The sequence below is a fragment of the Lepidochelys kempii genome, chromosome 15, assembly GCF_965140285.1.
Source record: "Lepidochelys kempii isolate rLepKem1 chromosome 15, rLepKem1.hap1, whole genome shotgun sequence".
Taxonomy (NCBI): domain Eukaryota; kingdom Metazoa; phylum Chordata; order Testudines; family Cheloniidae; genus Lepidochelys; species Lepidochelys kempii.
In genome coordinates, this window is record NC_136394.1 from 12,248,054 (window position 1) to 12,266,779 (window position 18,726).

The 18,726-nt window shown below is 42.6% G+C and overlaps 1 protein-coding gene across 1 annotated transcript in view; it reads right to left on the reverse strand.

Moving 5' to 3' along the window:
• RSPH14 (radial spoke head 14 homolog) overlaps positions 1–18,726 on the reverse strand; it is a 211,804-nt gene that overhangs the window by 8,592 nt on the left and 184,486 nt on the right. The window contains exon 4 of the mRNA XM_073312560.1: positions 411–636. Within this exon, the coding sequence (XP_073168661.1) occupies positions 411–636 (226 nt within the window). The remainder of the gene's footprint in view (positions 1–410; positions 637–18,726) is intronic.

Consider the following 18,726-nt stretch of genomic DNA (forward strand, 5'->3'; position numbering starts at 1 on the left):
GGTAGGCAAAAAATAATTTAGTTTATTTTAACATTCCTCCTCTTGCAAAAAGTTATTATGGGATCGATTTTGTGATCATAAATTATCAGGATTTTGGTTCTACACTGTCTCTTATACAAAATGGTACTTCCAGCAGTGCTGCACTGCTTAGCACCATGCAGGGGCATTAGCTCACTGCTAACATAGGCGGCAGGTGTGGGGGGTGGAGGGGAAAGTGTGCCATCTACTGAATCGCCAACACCAGAGCAGCTAAGTCCATGTATACATCTAGCCTGATGTTACGCTGCAATGTGAGATGAGACAAGTTTAAAGTGTAAGGTGGTACAACTGCAAACTAGTGCATGGGACTCAATCAGTAGATAAATATTGTCTTGGAACAACCCATGTGCATAGTTCTTTCTTTCCGTTACCTAATTCCCAAAAGGGCACGGGCAGCTTTGCTCCTGATGGCCACTGATGGATGAGTGAGCTTTTCCTTCAGAATGGGAACAGCGCCTGTTGCTAGAGCTTCAAAAGCCTCTACACATAGGCAGCCAGAGAGCGTGTCCAGTATCAACTCTTGGATTTCATCCATTTCAGTTTTCAGTTTAAGAACAAGTGAAGAAATCAAATTGCTTTCCACTATGCCAACAGCACCTGCAGGTGGAGACAGAAAGGAAACTTGGACTGAAAGTGCTAAGCCATTTAATGTTTCAATCAACATTTTGAAATTTGCTACCATGATCAAAATGTACCCAGCTATTTCTGTCCCTACAATAGTGTGGTGTTGAGAGATGGAGACTGTTGTAACTGTGGGCACCGTACCAGCACTCCTCCAACATTTCCCCAGGATTTATTTGGCAAATTTCACCTGTTTGCAAACTGTAAGCAGTTTATAGTTTTCTCAAATGTATTTTCTTGCAGAGTCATTCCCTTCAACCTTATTCTCTCCAGCGTCATTTGCTAAGAGGCAACAAATTATCTACTGCCACAGCTCATGGCTGTTCCTACAATGATTTCAACCCAGGTGAGGCTCAAGTTACAGTTGCTCTGATGTTTCCCATATCCACAAGTGCAATATTTTTCCCTATAATAACTCCTGCTGAGAGATTACAAAAGTGGAATAGCTGTGTGCTCCCTTACACCATTCCTTGCAAAAATTTATACTGGTAGAAACGGGGCTTTGAGCTTCCCAGCCGTCAGCACTTCGCTACGTCCTAGAGAGGAGAATCTTACTGGGCTACAGCACAGCTGTGATCTGCCCAGCAAGCCAGTTCTCTGTGAGGGCTGAGTGGCTGACTCTTAAGTGTTCTGTTTCTTAGATAATACTAAGCCAACATTACTAACAGCATTGCCATGGAAAACTAGCAAGCAGAAGAGAACCCATTGTCCACCAGTAACTATGTGGAAACAAAATCCTCAGCGTCTGGTTGCTAAGACAGTTCTTTGGTTGCTAAGAGAAAAGTGGCTCCATTTGAAGTGATTCATATGTAGTTGGATAAGGAAGTATGAGAAGCAAAAAGGCTGTCTCCTTATTCAGGGATAAAGGGATCTTTCCCGCAAGTACAGCTAGAAAAGGATTTCAATGACCTTTTGTTAACCCATGGGAAAAACTCCTTGAGTTCACAGTCAAGCCTAAGAATATGGCCCTTTATCAATGTATAGAACAGAATAACCTCTACTCTACTTCTGAGGTTTTGCTGACATTGAGTAATTTCATATGTCATTACTTACTGGACTTTACTCTCCTAATGCAGAAGAAGCCGTGACAGTGATGTTGTTAAAGCTTTTGCTACCTTTGCTACATTTGGAAGCCAGTTGCTGTAGGAATACAAAAATGATTAAGTTGGAAAAAATGAAAATTGGAATCATAAAAATTATGTTGAAGGCTACAAATAAGTGATGTTTTAAGCTTGGAATTGTGTATTGTGACAGGACAGTGATGTGGGGAGAGCATATACATGTCTTCCATAATGCCATAGATCAGTGTGACTGCAGTGGGGTGTCATGTTGCCAAGGCATGATATTGTAATTAAGCATGATTTGCATTTTCCTTTCTTTAACCTATTTTCTCTCTCTTTTTCCGGCACGAGGAGAAAGAAACTCATGACCAGATTCTGGCCCAATGATGGAACAAAAGGGATGACTGGCTTCTCTAATGGGCCAGTTAGAGATTCTCTTCATGAAGGAATAAAGTCTGTATCGCTGACTCTCACTGACTTTTGGCTCCTTTGCCATAGAGCTGTGTTGGGGGTGGGCTGGAGAACAGTGGGGATATAGCACGGAGTGCTTTGTGTGCCAAGATCTCCTGGCTGGCAGCTTGGTCCCGAGAGAACTGATCCTGCAGGAATAACTGAGAGCAGCCTAAAATATAACCTGTGGGGGCTGACCTACATATTTCTCTCACCGGTCTGATCCCAAAAATCTGCCTGCACATGTTTTGAAGGTCTTTTGAAGTAAGTTGTGTAGTAAGAGACAAACTTTCAAAAAACAGCCTTTAAAACTGCCCCCTTAGTTGTTCATGAGAAAAATCTCCCCATAAGCCCACTGGCACATGAGAGTAGGATAGCCAAAAACTTCCTAATATTTGCAAATGTAGGTCTGCCATGCAAATAACTATGTGCAAAATTGGGGGTTTCAATGTCAGAGGAGGTTTTGACCTGCAAGCAGATAGAATCATAAAATATCAGGGTTGGAAGGGACCTCAGGAGGGCATCTAGTTCAACCCCCTGCTCAAAGGAAGACCAATCCCCAACTAAATCATCCCAGCCAGGGCTTTGTCAAGCCTGACCTTAAAAACTTCTAAGGAAGGAGATTCCACCACCTCCCTAGGTAACGCATTTCAGTGTTTCACCACCCTCCTAGTGAAAAAGTTTTTCCTAATATGCAACCTAAACCTCCCCCTCTGCAACTTGAGACCATTACTCCTCATTCTGTCATCTGCTCCCACTGAGAACAGTCTAGATCCATCTTCTTTGGAACCCCCTTTCAGGTAGTTGAAAGCAGCTATCAAATCCCCCCTCATTCTTCTCTTCCGCAGACTTAGTCTTCCCTGATCAGATGGCATGCTGAATGCAAAATGTAAAAATAAATATAGTGAGGAACGGAAGTTAAAAGCTCTACATTCCTCCTGCTTCCAGGCCCTGTGTGTAGTTTTCATCCACAATCATACTGCTGTTCCTCAGGTAAGGGTCACAATCTAGGCATTAACATTTCATAAGACAAACATGCTTCTCATATAGCACACTCAGCTCTGATATAAGCCATGACAAGCAATCAGTCACTTTCATTTTCCTTCTGTCTGTTATTACTTTTCTCTTAATGCTTTTCCTCTCATGCCTGTTTTCTGTTTGTGTTTGTCCATTCATCAACTCTTCTTAATTCCTTTCTGCCAAATATTTGCCATGCATCTCTTTCTGCCTCGTGCTATCCCATCATCTTTTCTCTCCTGTTTCCGTCTCTCTCTCATGCCTTCCTTCTTGAGTACTAGCCTAGCGCTTTTGCTATCTCCAGTAGCATTACTCTACCTGCAACCTTACATATGTCTTTTGCTACATATCAAAATTAATGTCCCATGTCTCTGTGTTTGCATCCTGCACTTCTCGTCTCTTCATATGGCATTGATCTATTTGACTGTTTGCCCCATTTTCATTGACTTTTGAGTTTGTGTCTGCCAGTTAATGTTTATTGATCTTCTTTGACTCAGTCATCTTTAATCAACTGCACTTTTTCCTCTTCATGGCTCGCCATTGGTGGAGGCCCTTGCTATTGAGGCTCTGAGTGCAAAATATGTGTCACACCCACCATCTTGTCTCCTTCTGTTACAGTGAGTTGGCTGGGGTTGCACAGAGCATCTTATATAGTCCAAATAGTGGGCTTGGAGCTTGACAAACAAAGTAGGAACACAAGGTCTCTCCTAAAAGAACCTACAGTCTGTAGAAAGAGGCTGCTGGCTGGACTGTAACAAGAAGTAATGACTTCTTGAGTTGAGGAATCACAGCTAGTTCCACAATTTCTGTTTAGACGGGTTTTTTAAAAATATTTCATTTTACTTATTTACTTTTGTGCAAGTACTTTGGCTCTTTTCACTACTAATATTCATCTGCTATGTCAAGTGTTCCGTGATGGAGGTTCAGTCTCTGCTCCAAGACAGAGCAGCTTGACAGGACTGCTACCATGATGAGAAGGTACTAAAGAAAACTGCACAGTTAAGAATATGATCTAGGAAGATGGGCTGCTTCTCCATCCCAAAGGCTTCACTGAAGTCAAGCGATGCTAGTGTCAGCAGAAAAGAGACTGGTTTACAGAAGACTGAAAAATCCAGACTGAAATTTCTTTTTTTTCCCCTTAGGAGACCAAGTTATACCAGAAAAGATCAGGGGACTAGAGAAGTGAAAAGAAAAGGAAAGAGAAATAATTAGTGAACATTTGTAGGGGTGATGCTTGCAAATTAGAGCAATCTTAAAGTGAAAGAAGTGAATTCCTTACACCTGACTGTACAAACAATGGATGGGGAGGGTGAGCTGGCAGCTCCTGCAGCTTCTATGCTGCTGACAAATGCAGTGGCATCCCTTGAACTCTTAACTTTCCACTGAAATACTGGCACTTCAAAGGTAACTTACTTTGTGCAGCAGTAGTGCTGTGATTTGTCCAGTCTACCAGATACATTTGGAGCAGTGAATAGTAACACTTAAGGTTTGTAACAGAATGTACTCCTGTGTCCACACCCTACACACTATTGTTATAATCTTCTCTCTCTTTGTAGTTGATAAACTCGTTCTATTGTTATATCTAATCCAGTGTGTTTAAACTGAAATGTTTGGGAAACTCCATTTGGGGTAACAAAGTGTATGTGTATTATTTTGTTAAAGAAATGCAGACTTTATATGAATTTTTATTGTTCAGCAGAGGTCTGGGCAATACCAGGCATACATTTCTGGGGGAAATCTAAGACCGTGAGTGTGTTGGAGTCACCCTGCAGCATAACCAATGCTGGTAAGAGCCAAGGTGTGGCTGGCTGGCTGCAACACTCGCAGAGCTAGCTGGGCATGACTTGCCTGCCAGAGACTGTTTGTGTGCAGTCCAGACTGGAGGTTACAGCAGCAAAGGACTGTAAAGGGCACCCCAGGTTAGAAGGCAGGGTTGACACAAGCCACTCATTAGTCCGGACTGTAGCCTGGGCACGTCACAGGGACATCTAAGACTATGTGAAAGAAGTGTTACAAAATGTAACTTGCTGTCATTGGAATTGCATAGTTAACTTCAGTATTGATCCATTGTCCTCTGAGAACTTGCATTTTCCCTTGGGCCACTTTTTCTTCTTATTTCCGCACTCATCTTCTCCTTCTCACAGCCCTCTGGCTAGTCCCATTGTCTCCTTTCCTGTCATTTTTTAAAAAAATAGACTCAAAGTGGTGTTGCCATTTTATTGTGTTCTCTCAATCAGGCTGTAGGACAAAGTTTTAAGTGTTTTATGAAATTTTGCAGGGGACATAATAAACATTTACAAATAACAGTATTTTTAATTCCCTAAGCAATTACACTACATTATTGATTACAAATGTCATTTTTAAAATCAAAGCCACTTTAAAAATGTCCTTTTTAATGAGAAGCAAACATTTGAAAAGCTCTAGTAAATATTGTACAGTGTGGAACACTGTAGTTAAGTTAAAGAAACTGGCTTTATCTCAGCACAGATTTCTATATTACATGTCATTTGTTAATATGAAGCATTGAGTTGCGATTTCTAGATATTTACTTGCAGTCCTCAACAGAGCATCTCATTGTAGTGAAGGACAGAAAACTAAAAGAGGAAACAGAACCGGATCGGATACGTCTTGTAAACTGTCCAGCACATAGTAGCTGAGAAAGTCCAACACGGAAGGTCACTAGCTGCTGGAAGCACAAAAATGCATCAGTAATAGGTCTCAGACTTAGCAGCACCTCTTTTTTGTGTCATGTAGAGTCAGTAAGCCTTACCTGTAACTGCAACATCATGCTTCTGACATCACCAGCATTCTAGATTAGGAGCAACCTATTTTTAGGGCAATTGTGTGACTAGCAGCATAGATTAAATGCATGCAGTAGCTCAGTGCTTCTCCAGTATTTCCTTTCTGCAGGCCAATTTGTAAAGGAGTGATCCTCTCTGTGCTCCTCTCATCACAACACCCTGATCCACCACTGTATCGTTCTCAAAATGTTTCATTCATTGGACCACTGGAAAGAATTGACCACTGGTGGTCTATAAAACACAGTTTGAAAGTCCCATAGTAGCTAATGTAATTTTAAGATTGAGAATGCAGGGCCCTCCACTCTCCCCCAAAAGATATGTCAATGAGTAGATAAAGGATAGCAGTATGCTTGAACTAGACTAATATTTCCTTCCAGGGTGTTTGAAGCAGTGGATAGGCCCACCAAAAGTGAAAAAGAGCCCACCTGTGTGCACTACTTCCAACATCTAGCTAACTATGTTCAGTCTTCTTACTGAAGAGAGACATTCTATAGACATCCCTTGAAATGTCAAACTAATTCTCTTTTAAATGCAGATCCAAATCTGTGCTCTGTTTACAGTAAAGTTGTCTTAGAAAGAAAGTCAGTGTCTACAAGAATACTCAGAGAACAAAAATAATCTTTTGTCTGAATGTTCTCAGACAGGCAGAAAGGAATACACTTCAGGGTTTCCAAATTAAAAAAATAGATCCTGGATTACATTTTTACATAGGAATTACACACTAGATCACACAAATGGTCCATCAAATTCAGCATCCTATCACTGACAGTGGTCAGTACCAGATGCTTCAGGGAAGGGCACTAAAAAACTCTGTTGTGAAAAATTATGGAACATCTGTTTCTTCCCAGCCCTGTCAGTTAGTGGTTGGCTCATGCCCTGAAGCATGAGTATTTTATCTTTTATGATACAAATTTTCATCCTGTCTCATTTAATTCTGAATGTTCACCATCCATATAAAGTCTAATCTCTTCTTCTGAGATCTTGGCTTCAACTGTATATATTGGATGATCATAAATTAGGAAACATCTTGTAGTGTATGCAAAATAATTTAATTTATTTTGTTCAGAAGAAAATGTTGTTTGGCCACAGGTTCTTGTCTGGGATAATTCACTTACTAACTGGAATGTGATCCTCACGTGTTTATGAACTCCCTCCACTGTGAAGATCTTTCTAAAAAACAACATGAAGGCAGGAAACACATCTGACATTTGTATTGCTTGCTCTGAAGAGCTGAGTTCAAATGATATACAGTGAATTAAAGCATTCAGATGATAACTAATGCTCAGGATCTGTGCTCCAGCCATGTGCTACAATCAAGTTTCAGATGTGACAGATTACAAATCCCTCGTTGCTCCTCTGAGCAGTAAGGGAGACATACAAATATGGAGTAAGAGCAAAGTGACTCATAAAACACCCTGCCATAAAAGGCTCTGATGACATCATTGCTTCCACAAACACCTGGCATGATTTAACTTGTTTACAGAAAGGAAAGATAATTCAATGCATATAACAAAGTGAACATGTTCATAAGAGAATTTGCATTGATTCGGGTCTCTTCAGTTAAAAGTGGATTTTATACTTGCCTAAATACTTGTGCGTGTAGATCGAGGGCCCAGACAATCATTAACTGTTACTACAATAAGCCTCTACCAGATCTAATAATTTATCAAATGCTGCTCTGCATTTTCCATTGACTGTCTAAGTCCACGATATAGCTCTCTGAGTTTGGCTGCATTGTTTTTTCATTATTTGTTCTATTCCCTGTGTTCTTCTTCTAAACAGGCTTTGATATTGCATGTAGGATATTCTCATTTAAACCATTTACCTTATTATATTTATGAAAAGTCCTAAAACTGACTCCTGCATATAGAAGTTGACTTTTCACTTCTCTGACAGTAAGGCCAAGAAGTTAGAGACTACCTTGGCACCCTAAACAATTATTTTAAGCTCCGATTTAAGGATGGACAGCCCAATATTTAAAAAGAGAAAAAATCATTCAATTGCAGCCAAGGGATACACTAAAACAAATAAAATAATCATCCATATTTGAGATACACAGGCTCTGTAACTATATACATGTATTTTATTTTCTATCTCAGTCATGCCTAGAGGATTCAAATGAGATCATAGTTCCATTGTACTAGGCATTGTACAAATGCATAAGAGCCAGTCTCGGCTTCAACAAGATTACAGACTAAATGGAGAAGACGGACAAAGGAGGGGAGGGGAAATATAAATATAAGTATAGAGAGATAGAGGTCAGTGAAAGGGTATGAAAATGATCCCAGGGCTCTTGATGCTCAGCCCACTGCACCATCCACTAGACTACTCTGCCTCTCAAGATTCTCTCTCTCTCTCTCTTTATATGGCATAAGAATGCAAAGCTAGTATAACTATTCATTTTCATCTACACTTACAGGTAGAGATGGCATTTTGGCTCTATATCTCCATTTTCAGACAACTTTCTTGAAACACTACCTTTCAGTCTGAAATGTCTTACGTTTGGTCTTAATGCAGAAATTTGGTGGGTTTTTTTTTTAAATTAAGTTTCATAAAAATGTGTTGAGCAGCTTAAGTTATCTAAGCATCGGGAAAGAGTGGTTTATAAATGTTAATTGTTTTTAAACAATGTTTTTACAATCAGGCTTTTCATTTGTAAATTTCATTTAAACAAGAGATAGCGGAACGTTTTGGATAAAATATGAACTGACTCTCGCCATTCTTCGTCCAAACAAAACATGAATTTCTGAAGTTTGAAAAGATTTTTCTATCTTAAAAACAAAACAAAAAAAAGAAGAAAAATCTCCACATCTCTGTACCTGCTGGATATAGCAGAAATCCCATGAAAAGGGCTATTCTGGCTTTTCTCCCAGTGTTTCCAATCCAAACTGTGCTAGAAATGGTGAGGTTTCCAGTCTCCTTTAAAGGGCAGGCACACAAGAGGGGAGTGTTGTTTTCTCCATGCTGTGAACAGTTGTTGGCATTAGTGTACAACTAAGATTACTTAGGTAGCTTGAAAAGGAGCCAACAAGCAGCTCCACTCTTAGAAATAGCAAAATAAATCAACAAAGCAAAAATGGACCACATTTCTGGGATATACATGAACAACTCACATTGACTTCAACAGGAATTGCATGCATATATCTGAGGTCAGAATTTGGCAGAGAGAAAAAGAGAGCACACACACATTTCTCTCCCAACAAAGAATAAACACACTCCATGTTCAAACACCTTCTTGGACACTGGGAAAACTCACTGCTGAGAGCAGTGGTAGTGCTTCACACTAACAAAAGTGGCTTTCAACTTTTAAATCCAGCTACTTTAAGGGCCAGAGGAATTAAGAGCACTTCACTTGGGCTCCTTCCTAGAAATGTGTACTTACAAGTTTTCATTTTCCAGATTTTTTTGCTGTGAACGCTGTTTTTTCCTTTCTTTTTTGTGCAAACAATTAATTAGATTACTTATTGAAATTTAGGTAAGTGTAATACTTTAGTTAATTCTTTGATTTTTGTAAAGTGTGTGTGAATTTTGCAATATCAGCATGATTTCTAAAATTCTGCCCTAATTCTATTTTTGTCAGAAAAAAGAGCTTCTCATGCTGTTGATAACAGAGATGGGGGATTTACAGAAGGCCATGTGCTGCTGGACTCATACAAGCTGAGTACTACTTTACTCCATGAGTACTCCCAGTTACTTCAGTGGGGCTACTTGACAGATAAGGAACTACTCAGCATGAATAAGGGAATTAAAATACAGTCAAGAGAAAGGTAGTTTTACAAGTGAAAAATTGTCTTTGAGACAGGAGAAAATGCAAACTATTTTAGGCAAGTATGCCCCTTTTTCTTTATGCTTCATTGCTAATTCCAAAGATTTAGGATTACCCTTACAGGGTAGCATTTAGTTTTTTGACTGGCTTGTGAAATCTTCTGGTGGACCTGAGGATCTCTTTGCGGAAGCCTGAAATATCTGCTGACATTTCTACAACAAAGCATCAGAGAGGAAGGAGTTAAGGCAGCACTTTTGGCAGTGGAAGCCACGTCCCTTTGTCCCTGCTGGGCATGCTCCAACTGCTGCTACAGTATAAAAAGAAGCAGCCCAGCTCAGTCAGGGCTGACTGCAGAGGAGGGAGGATGCACCTTGCCAACTCCATGGGCGCAGGTGATACCGAGACCCAGACAGGTGCCCAGACACCTGCAGACGCCCCAGGGAGATTGTGGTCGCTAGGAGCAGCGCCGCCCGAAGAGCCCAGGGTCTCCGAAGATGCCCAGACTTCAACTACAGGAATCACAGTAGGACGTAACCCAGGGAGGGACTCAGGGCTGGTCTTAGGGAAAATGGTACCCTGGGTGAACTTGCATTTTGGTGCTCCTGGCCCCTGTGGGTGTGGTGCCCCTGGCCCTCATGGGCTCCCCATGCTCCCTTCACCCCAAAGGCTTGTGCCCCTAGTCCCTGCACCCCCTTCACTCCTAACTCCTGCATCTCCCTCCTGCACCAATGTGAGGAAACTGACCTGGATGCATGAAGCAGCTGGCATTGCTACTTGCTCCCCAGGGACTGCTGCTCCTCTGCCCTGCACACCCCAAGGGGCTGTGAGGGGAGGAGCAACATCAGGGCTCCATGTGTCAAGGTCACTTTCCCAGCCTGGGCTGCATAAGGAGAGGGTGCGAGAGCAGCAGCTGCTGGTGCCTCAGCCCAGCCCAGCCCAGGTGGGGAAAGTGACCTGGATGCAGGAGCCCTGGCGTGCACGTTGCGGGGACTGTGTGAGGGAAACTGTGTGAGAGAGTGTGTGTGGGTAAAAACCGCGAACAAAAGCCACAGCTGGCCAAAACGCCAGCCATGTGCTGCTCCCACTAAAAGGGAACCATCACACTATCTCACCCTTCACATTTCTGATATGAACTACCAGGCCTTGAATTAAAATTTTGTATGAAATTGGGGTGAATTAAAACACTGTAAATAGTTTTTTAAACATAAAAAATCTGAAAAGCTTGAACACATTTTATTTACAGTGTCATTATTCATACTACTGTTGCTAGTCCTTCCCCTCCACCCCAAGGCAGAGAGGCACAGAGACTAGGATCAGGACCAGCTGTGCTCCCAAAAGACCAGGCCAAACTTCCTGAACTGAACCAGACCCACATCCCTCCCTAGACCAGAGGCACTGGTGGGGGGGATGGGGCAGGGGAAACTTTTAGGGGGTCTAGTCTCCCCCAGGGCCTCTGGTGGGGGGATGGGCGCACTGGGTCTCTCCCAGGGGTGCTGGTGGGGGGATGGGGCAAAGGGACTCCAGTTACTCTGTGGGGCCTGCACTGAGGGGACTTACCTGGAGCAAGGAGCACCCACAGGCCGGGGTGTCCGTCCACTGTGTGCTGGTGCACCTCCTGTCCAGCATGGTTCAGGACCTGCACGCTCCCCGGCCTCCGCATTCCAATAATGGCGGGGCTTTCCAATAATGGCGGGGCTAAGGCGGGCACACAGGGCGGGGAGAGAGCTGCATGCGCAGCACCCTCCCACCAGCACTGCCCCAGGCCCAGCAGGGGCCTGAGAGCCCAGGGAAGAGGCAGGGGCCATGCCATGGGGGAGCCCAGCTGTCTGCGGCAGCCAGAAACCCCTGGGCCTGCCGCCAAGCCTCTCCCTCCTCCCCTGCTCACACCATCAAGCGGTAAGAGCCTCTGGGGGAGGAGATGGGGCCAGAGCGGAGCTGCAGTGGCTGAGGGCTCCTCTCCAGCCCAGTAACGGCCAGAGCGCTCAGCTGGCGGAGAAGAGCGGGGTGGGGGGGAGAAGGCAGCCCTGGGCCCGCTGGGGAGCGGGGGGGGGAGAGGAACCAGTGCTGCGGATGCTTGGCCACAATGCGCAAGTGGAGCACTGGGCTGGGCCAGCTCACAACACCCTTTTTGGCGGGCCACCCTGTTGCCCCACTCCCCCATCCCAAAGGCCATCTGTAGAGGGACTAGCCAGTGTCCCCGAAACATCAGCGTGTTTCAGGCGGATTCCCCGCCAACCGGGTGGCAAACCCATTCACCACCACCAGGCCCCTGTGCTGGGACCTGGTGGAGCAGGGGGGGCCTGGGTCCCCCTACCCAGGCCATCCCCACTTTGTGGGGTGGCCCACCAAACCTCCACTATTAACTCTGGCCATTGGGACACACTTCCCTGCAGTGGAGGGGAGTCCAATTGATTCTGTCCATTAGGCCACATCTCTTTGAGGCAAAGGGCAGCCATATCGATTCAACTGTGGAGCTACATGCCCTTACCCCACTCCCCAGGAGTGATGGGGTGTATGTGCTCCATGACATGCCTCAATACATTGTTTTTCCTGAATCTCTCTCCCTCTCAAGGTATTTTCAGTTCTCAGTGCTTCTAAGAACAGATGTTTCCTATCCCAGGGGAATTGTTTCCAGTGGTTTCTGCCAATGGTTGTGTGAATTTTTCATAATGAAACAAGTCAGGTTAAATTCTTGGGATTTCCTATAGCCTCAGTGCATACTGGGTGCATCTCAGACTTAGGGTCCATGAGAATCAAAGACAGGAGGAGCACTCTCTAGCTCTGTAACTAAATGAGAAGGTGCCAGATTGCTCAAACACCCGAGGTCATTTCCCAAAGAGGTAGAGGAAGGAAAGGGAGACAACGCAGATGCCCTGTGAAGCTCTGGAATGACAGAGGATGCCAGCCAGCCCTCCCCTTCACATATTAAGCAAGGATGAAGTAAAAAGCCAAATACCCACTCTACATAAGTAGATAACAAAAGACAACTTGGGAAGCAGGCTGAGTTTGGTGGGAGACAGCGGCCCCTGAAAAAAAGGGTGGTGAAATTCCCTGATTTTGTATGAAACCAAGGAGTTTCACTTGGTTTCAGTCCAGATTTGCTTAGAATCTAGGGAAAACTGGAAACTCCATGTGAAATTTGGGGGAGTCAAATGTTTGAGCGAAACGTTGGTTTTGGATCACTATCACTCTCTAAAACAAGACAGGTGGGTACTGCATATTCTAGAGACGTCTTTCTGCCTTTCAACTGAGGCTGTCTGTTGTGATAAGGGGCCTAGTTCTCTCCTGTCCTGTTCTTTGTGTGATGGGCAGTAGAGAGGCAGAAAGGATGCAAAGTGGGAATAAAACACTGTCTTTCTGATGTGGTAGCATTTGCTATCCGTTTTGATTATACAAGGTGAAGGCAATGAAGAATCAGGCCCACAGACTCTGTTGTATTTGCGCAAGCTGTACCAAAAAAATTCAACCTGTGCCTGGCCCCTAGATGATGTGCATGAAATAGATAAAGAGCTCTGAAACACAGATAATCCTCCTCCCCATCTTTTACCTTAAAGCAGCTTATGCAGTAGTGCCTGGAGATCAGCATGCAGAACAGAGCTCTAGTGTGAGCAGCTCTCCCTTAGGGATTCATTTCCAGTCACTCTGCTCCAGTTTTGGGAAGAGGATATTGTATTTTAGTAGACTTGCATAAAGTGGTGTGATTGGACACAGTCAACTTACAAATAATGTGGAGCAGTCCCAGGGGAATGGAAAATCCCAAGGAGCAGGAGGAAAACCCTGTTCTCTTTGTAGAGTTTCCTCCAAAGTCTTCTGTTTGGTCAGGTTTATCCCTCTCATGGAAGAAGCAGAGAGTGTGGCCCCTAAGCCTCATTAATCTCAGGAAACTGCCAGAGGTACAGTGCCATCCTTCACACTGGCTTCAAGCCACTCTGCCTCCCAGCTGACTCGTACACTGTTCCAGTTTAGCGGCCTGCCAGGGAATCCCCACAGGCAGCTGTTTCTGGAACCAAGGGTTCCCTTCCCTATTGGGCAGGGGCTTTGCACAAAAGGTAAGGCCAAGAATTTGTGGGGTTAGGGGAAGGATCATGTGTATTCAGAGCCCAAGGACCCCAGTTCCTGTTTGCATTTGTTTTATTTTGTATTAATATAACTCCAGGGACTGGGGCAAGAAATAAAACCCACAAATTAAATCCATTGTAAAGACACAGCTCCTTAACCCTGCAGATGCTGCTCAGTGCACATACAGGAATGCAAAGACTTCCCTAGTGGATGACACCCTTTGAGAAAGGGCAAGGTACTACACCCCATTTTATAATTGGGAAAACTGAGGCACAGCATAGGGGCCAGACTTGCTCAAGATGAGAATGTAAGTCAGTGGCAGAGTTGGGATTAGACCCCCAGGAGTTGTGAATGCCAGCCCCCCTGCTCTAACCATTAGACCTCACTTGGAAACAGAACCCAAGAGTCCTCCCTATTCATGCATATAGAGCATTTGTGGTACAGGCTGACTTCTGACCCCCTTCCATGAAGAAGTGGGGATCCACACACAAAAGGCTCACTATGCTGAGATCTGGGCGAACAATCAAACTCTGTTTATCACTCTAGGCAGTGTGACCCACATCTTCAAAGGTATTTGGGAACCTTTGGGAGTTAGCAACACCTGAATCCCTTTAAGGATTTGGGCCTCCAGCCTGTTGGTTAGACTACTATTTTGCAAGTCAAGAGATGTGGGTTCTATTCACAGTTCTGCCGCTGATTAGCTGGGTGACCATGAGCAAGTCACATCACATCCCTGTGCCTTAGTTTCCTCATTTGTAAAATGGGGATAATGATACTGACCTCCTTTGTAAAGTAATTTGAGATCTACTAATGAAAAGTGCTATGCAAGAGCTACATATTATTATTATTTAGTATATTATAAAATCTCATTTGGATAAATGGGAATATTCTTTTCTAAAAGAATTTTCTAAGCATATTCTAAACTCCCTGTTGTCATTGCATTATCGCCATTTAGGGAAAGAAGTTGTTGTTTCTCTGTGAGAGCTGCAGCCTTAATGATCCTCTGTTGCAAGGGCCCAGGTTGATGATGCAGGAGAGACCTGATTACTCCCATTAAATTCAGTAGGAGCAGGTTTGTGTCCAAAGATTGAAAAAACTGATTTTCCATTTGAAAAAATTATAAATCAGAATTTCAAAACTGCTGTAAGGTATAGTCCTTGCCCCTTAAACTTCCACCTCTTTTGAGGGGTGTCTTTGCTACTGGAATTCAGTGTTTTTCAATGGCATTCACCCTGCAAGTAAGGGAGGATTTTAAAGCCACAGCACAGCAAGTTTTATCATTTTACTATAAATATTTTCTGGTTATTTTTACAGTTGGCTTTACAACAATTAAGTTATGCCCCCCTCCCCACACACACTTTTTTTTTTTTTTGATCCCTAGGAAAGATATGTAATCAATATGTAGAGAAAAACTCTCCAAGCATCTAGAGGATAACTGAACCAGGAGCACCCAGAAGTGTGGATTTAGAACTTTAACATGGACAAGGCTCCTATGGCCAGATCTGCTGAACTAGCAAATGGTACATCTACCAGTAGCCACTGGATCCTTTTCTACACTACAGCTCCCATTGGTGCTAACACCAGGACAGCTGAACAATGAAAACAGGTGGTTGTTTTCAGTAATTTTAGTAAAAAGAGTACAATGCTACAGCATTCCCATTAGTCTTCTAAACTTTCAAGATTAAAAATAAAAAGGACCTCCTATTTAATCTGCCTTTGTACAGGGAGACTTTGGGTTGAAAGAACCCCGGGTAACACCTTAAAGTATTAGACTCAGAGCCTGCAAAAATACACATTATTAACTTAAAGCACAAGAAATCCCATTGACTTCACTGGGACTACTCATATGTTTAAAGTTAAGCACCTGCAAAGGTCTTTGCAGAATTGGGGCCTTAACTGGGAAGGGAAAACAAACAATACCTGAATTATAAGAGATTCCAGGAACTGTCCTCTTAAAAGGACACAAGCAACTCTAAAATCACACTTCTTTCTGGAGCTTTTAAAATGTACTGTTGTTGTTATAAGCAACTCCTAAATCTACAATAGCAGAAAGATTAGAAGAAAAAGGTTTTTTTTATAAATCAGTTTGTTTGCTGTGTATACTTGGCAGCAGATTGTGTTGTCTGTTTCACTGGTTTCCATGTATAGTCAGTTCCCTCTGTGATTTGCATGGGTCTTTTAAAAGTGTTTTCTCTCCTTTCTTGCTATGTATCATCAAATCACAAAAATTGGACTGGTAAGTCCTGAAACTTATTCCTTTTCTACAACTGACAAGTTTGAGCTGACAGTGCTTGTTGCTCTACTATCTTGCACTTTATGTAGTAATAATAATATTAACCTAATAACAATACCTAACACTTACATAGTGACAGGTTTCAGAGTAGCAGCCATGTTAGTCTGTATCCGCAAAAAGAAAACGAGTACTTGTGGCACCTTAGAGACTAACAAATTTATTTGAGCAGAAGCTTTTGTGAGCTACAGCTTATGCTCAAATAAATTTGTTAGTCTCTAAGGTGCCACAAGTACTCCTTTCCTTCTTACATAGTAGTTTTCATCCATAAATCTCAAAACACTTTATGAAGTAGATAAGTATCTTGATGTTTGTGTAAAATTGGTATAAAGTTCTACCAAATCAGATATCTCCACGTGCACGTGTGGTAATGTTGTACAGCCACTTGGCACTTAGTTTGCACATGTGTAAATGACTATAAAATGTGCAGGGTAGTGGAGATTCAGGCCCTGAGACTCTATAGTGAAGTATATAACTGAACGTTCTTGATCAAGTCTGTATTGCATGGGTATCTGCACTGCACTGGCTAAGCTACCAAGGTGTGTGCCAACATGCATTGGATTTAGAGTAAAGCATGGGATGAATTTTCTGGACACATTCTCCCTTCATAGAATATCAGGGTTGGAAGGGACCTCAGGAGGTCATCTAGTCCAACCCCCTGCTCAAAGGAGGACCAATCCCCAACTAAATCATCCCAGCCAGGGCTTTTTCAAGCCTGACCTTAAAAACCTCTAAGGAAGGAGATTCCACCTCCTCCCTAGGTAACCCATTCAAGTGCTTCACCACTCACTTAGTGAAAAAGTTTTTCCTAATATGCAACCTAAACCTCCCCCATTGCAACTTGAGGCCATTACTCCTTGTTCTGTCATCTGCTCCCCCTGAGAACAGTCTAAATCCATCCTCTTTGGAACCCCTTTTCAGGTAGTTGAAAGCAGCTATCAAATCCCCCCTCATTCTTCTCTTCTGCAGACTAAATAATCCCAGTTCCCTCAGCTTCTCCTCATAAATTATGTGCTCCAGGCCCCTAATAATTTTTGTTGCCCTCTGCTGGACTCTTTCCAATTTTTCCACATCCGTCTTGTAGCATGGGCTCCAAAACTGAACACAGTACTCCAGATGAGGCCTCACCAATGCCAAATAGAGGGGCATTTTATGTTCATGTTCCAAAGGTCTAGTCAGAAGTCTATAAGAGAGAGCTCTATTTTGCAGCCCACCTGTAAGGTTATTAGAACCAAACAAAGATATCCTTGTTAGGGGCAAAAACCCTCTTCCCAATCTGAACCCTGAAATACAAAGCCGAAGATATTGATGGCATGCTGTTTCCTGCACAACTGAAAATGAACTAAAGACAAAAATCTTACATCTTCTAGAGTCTGAAGTCAGCCTGCTCGTACAGCACAAGAGCTAAGCCATGACTTCTGTCCACAGCACAATGAAGAGAAATCCAATGGCTGAATATTTCAGTTTTCTTTCTTCATTACTGAACTCCTATTCTAATGGCTCAGATACTGGTTGGGAATATCCTAGTGCTGGCTACTCATATGATGGCTGTATTCTATAATTGCTTCCTGCCTATGGCACTAACACCTGAAAATAATACAAATAGAACTGAACTTTGTGAAATCTGATGTATTACTTTTTCTGTGATTGCTTATTTGAAAAAAAAAAAAGCATTCTTTTGAGAGTTAAGTTTACTACTGTTTCTGCTTTGTCTCTCAGGAACTAATGGGAGATATACTTTATTTTCTTATTGGTCATAAATGACAGTTTGTCAAATACTCACTTTTCTGATCGTGTATTTATTTCTCAGAAACACGAGCTAGGTCTAGTTTGGGTGTTGTTCTGTTTGTGTGTGTACTTGCAACAGCTGAAGATTCAGGGTCACTTTGTGTACTTTTTAAATATAAAACCTCTGATTTGTTTGAAAACCAAAAATACATTTTACAGTTTTTCATGATGATCAATTATTGCTATCTTGTGACAGACTGTTTTTTACTAATAAGGACAAATGCATGAAGACAAAACTAAGAGAAAACTACAGCCGTTCAGTACAACCCAACAAACAAGATTTATTTATTTTTTTACATTGTTTTCCAAAATATTTCCATAAAGCAGTAGCTCCCTAATGGTGCTGTAATTTTGAAGGCTGGATGCTTTACAAGGAATTATACTTTTGTCTTATTTTATACAATCCCTGTTCGGTTATTTTTTCTGAGACTCTGTAAGAGTTAAGGTTTATGATAAGTGAAAACTGCTATGTAATGTTAACTGCACAGCTAAAACTAGCATATCTTCCAGGTCTCTAGGCCAGCCCTTAGGCAGCTGTCCGCCGGCTGCTGGATTCAGTGCTTGTTACTGTAGACGTGGCTTCTGTGGTAAATGCTGATTCTGCATTTGACCCAATAACTGGGAGTGACAGATATAATAGGACTATAACAAAAATATGAAGGAAAAACTCCTACATAGTAAGAACTGATCTGCAGATGCACTCAGTTCAGAGGAATAACTTTCTTGAAAAACATTTTGTTTATGGGACACCTGATTCTTAGATTTTTCTAGTCTTTCAAGATACAAAAATAGAAAGGACATCCCATTTAGCCTACTGGTAATATTAGCAGTATC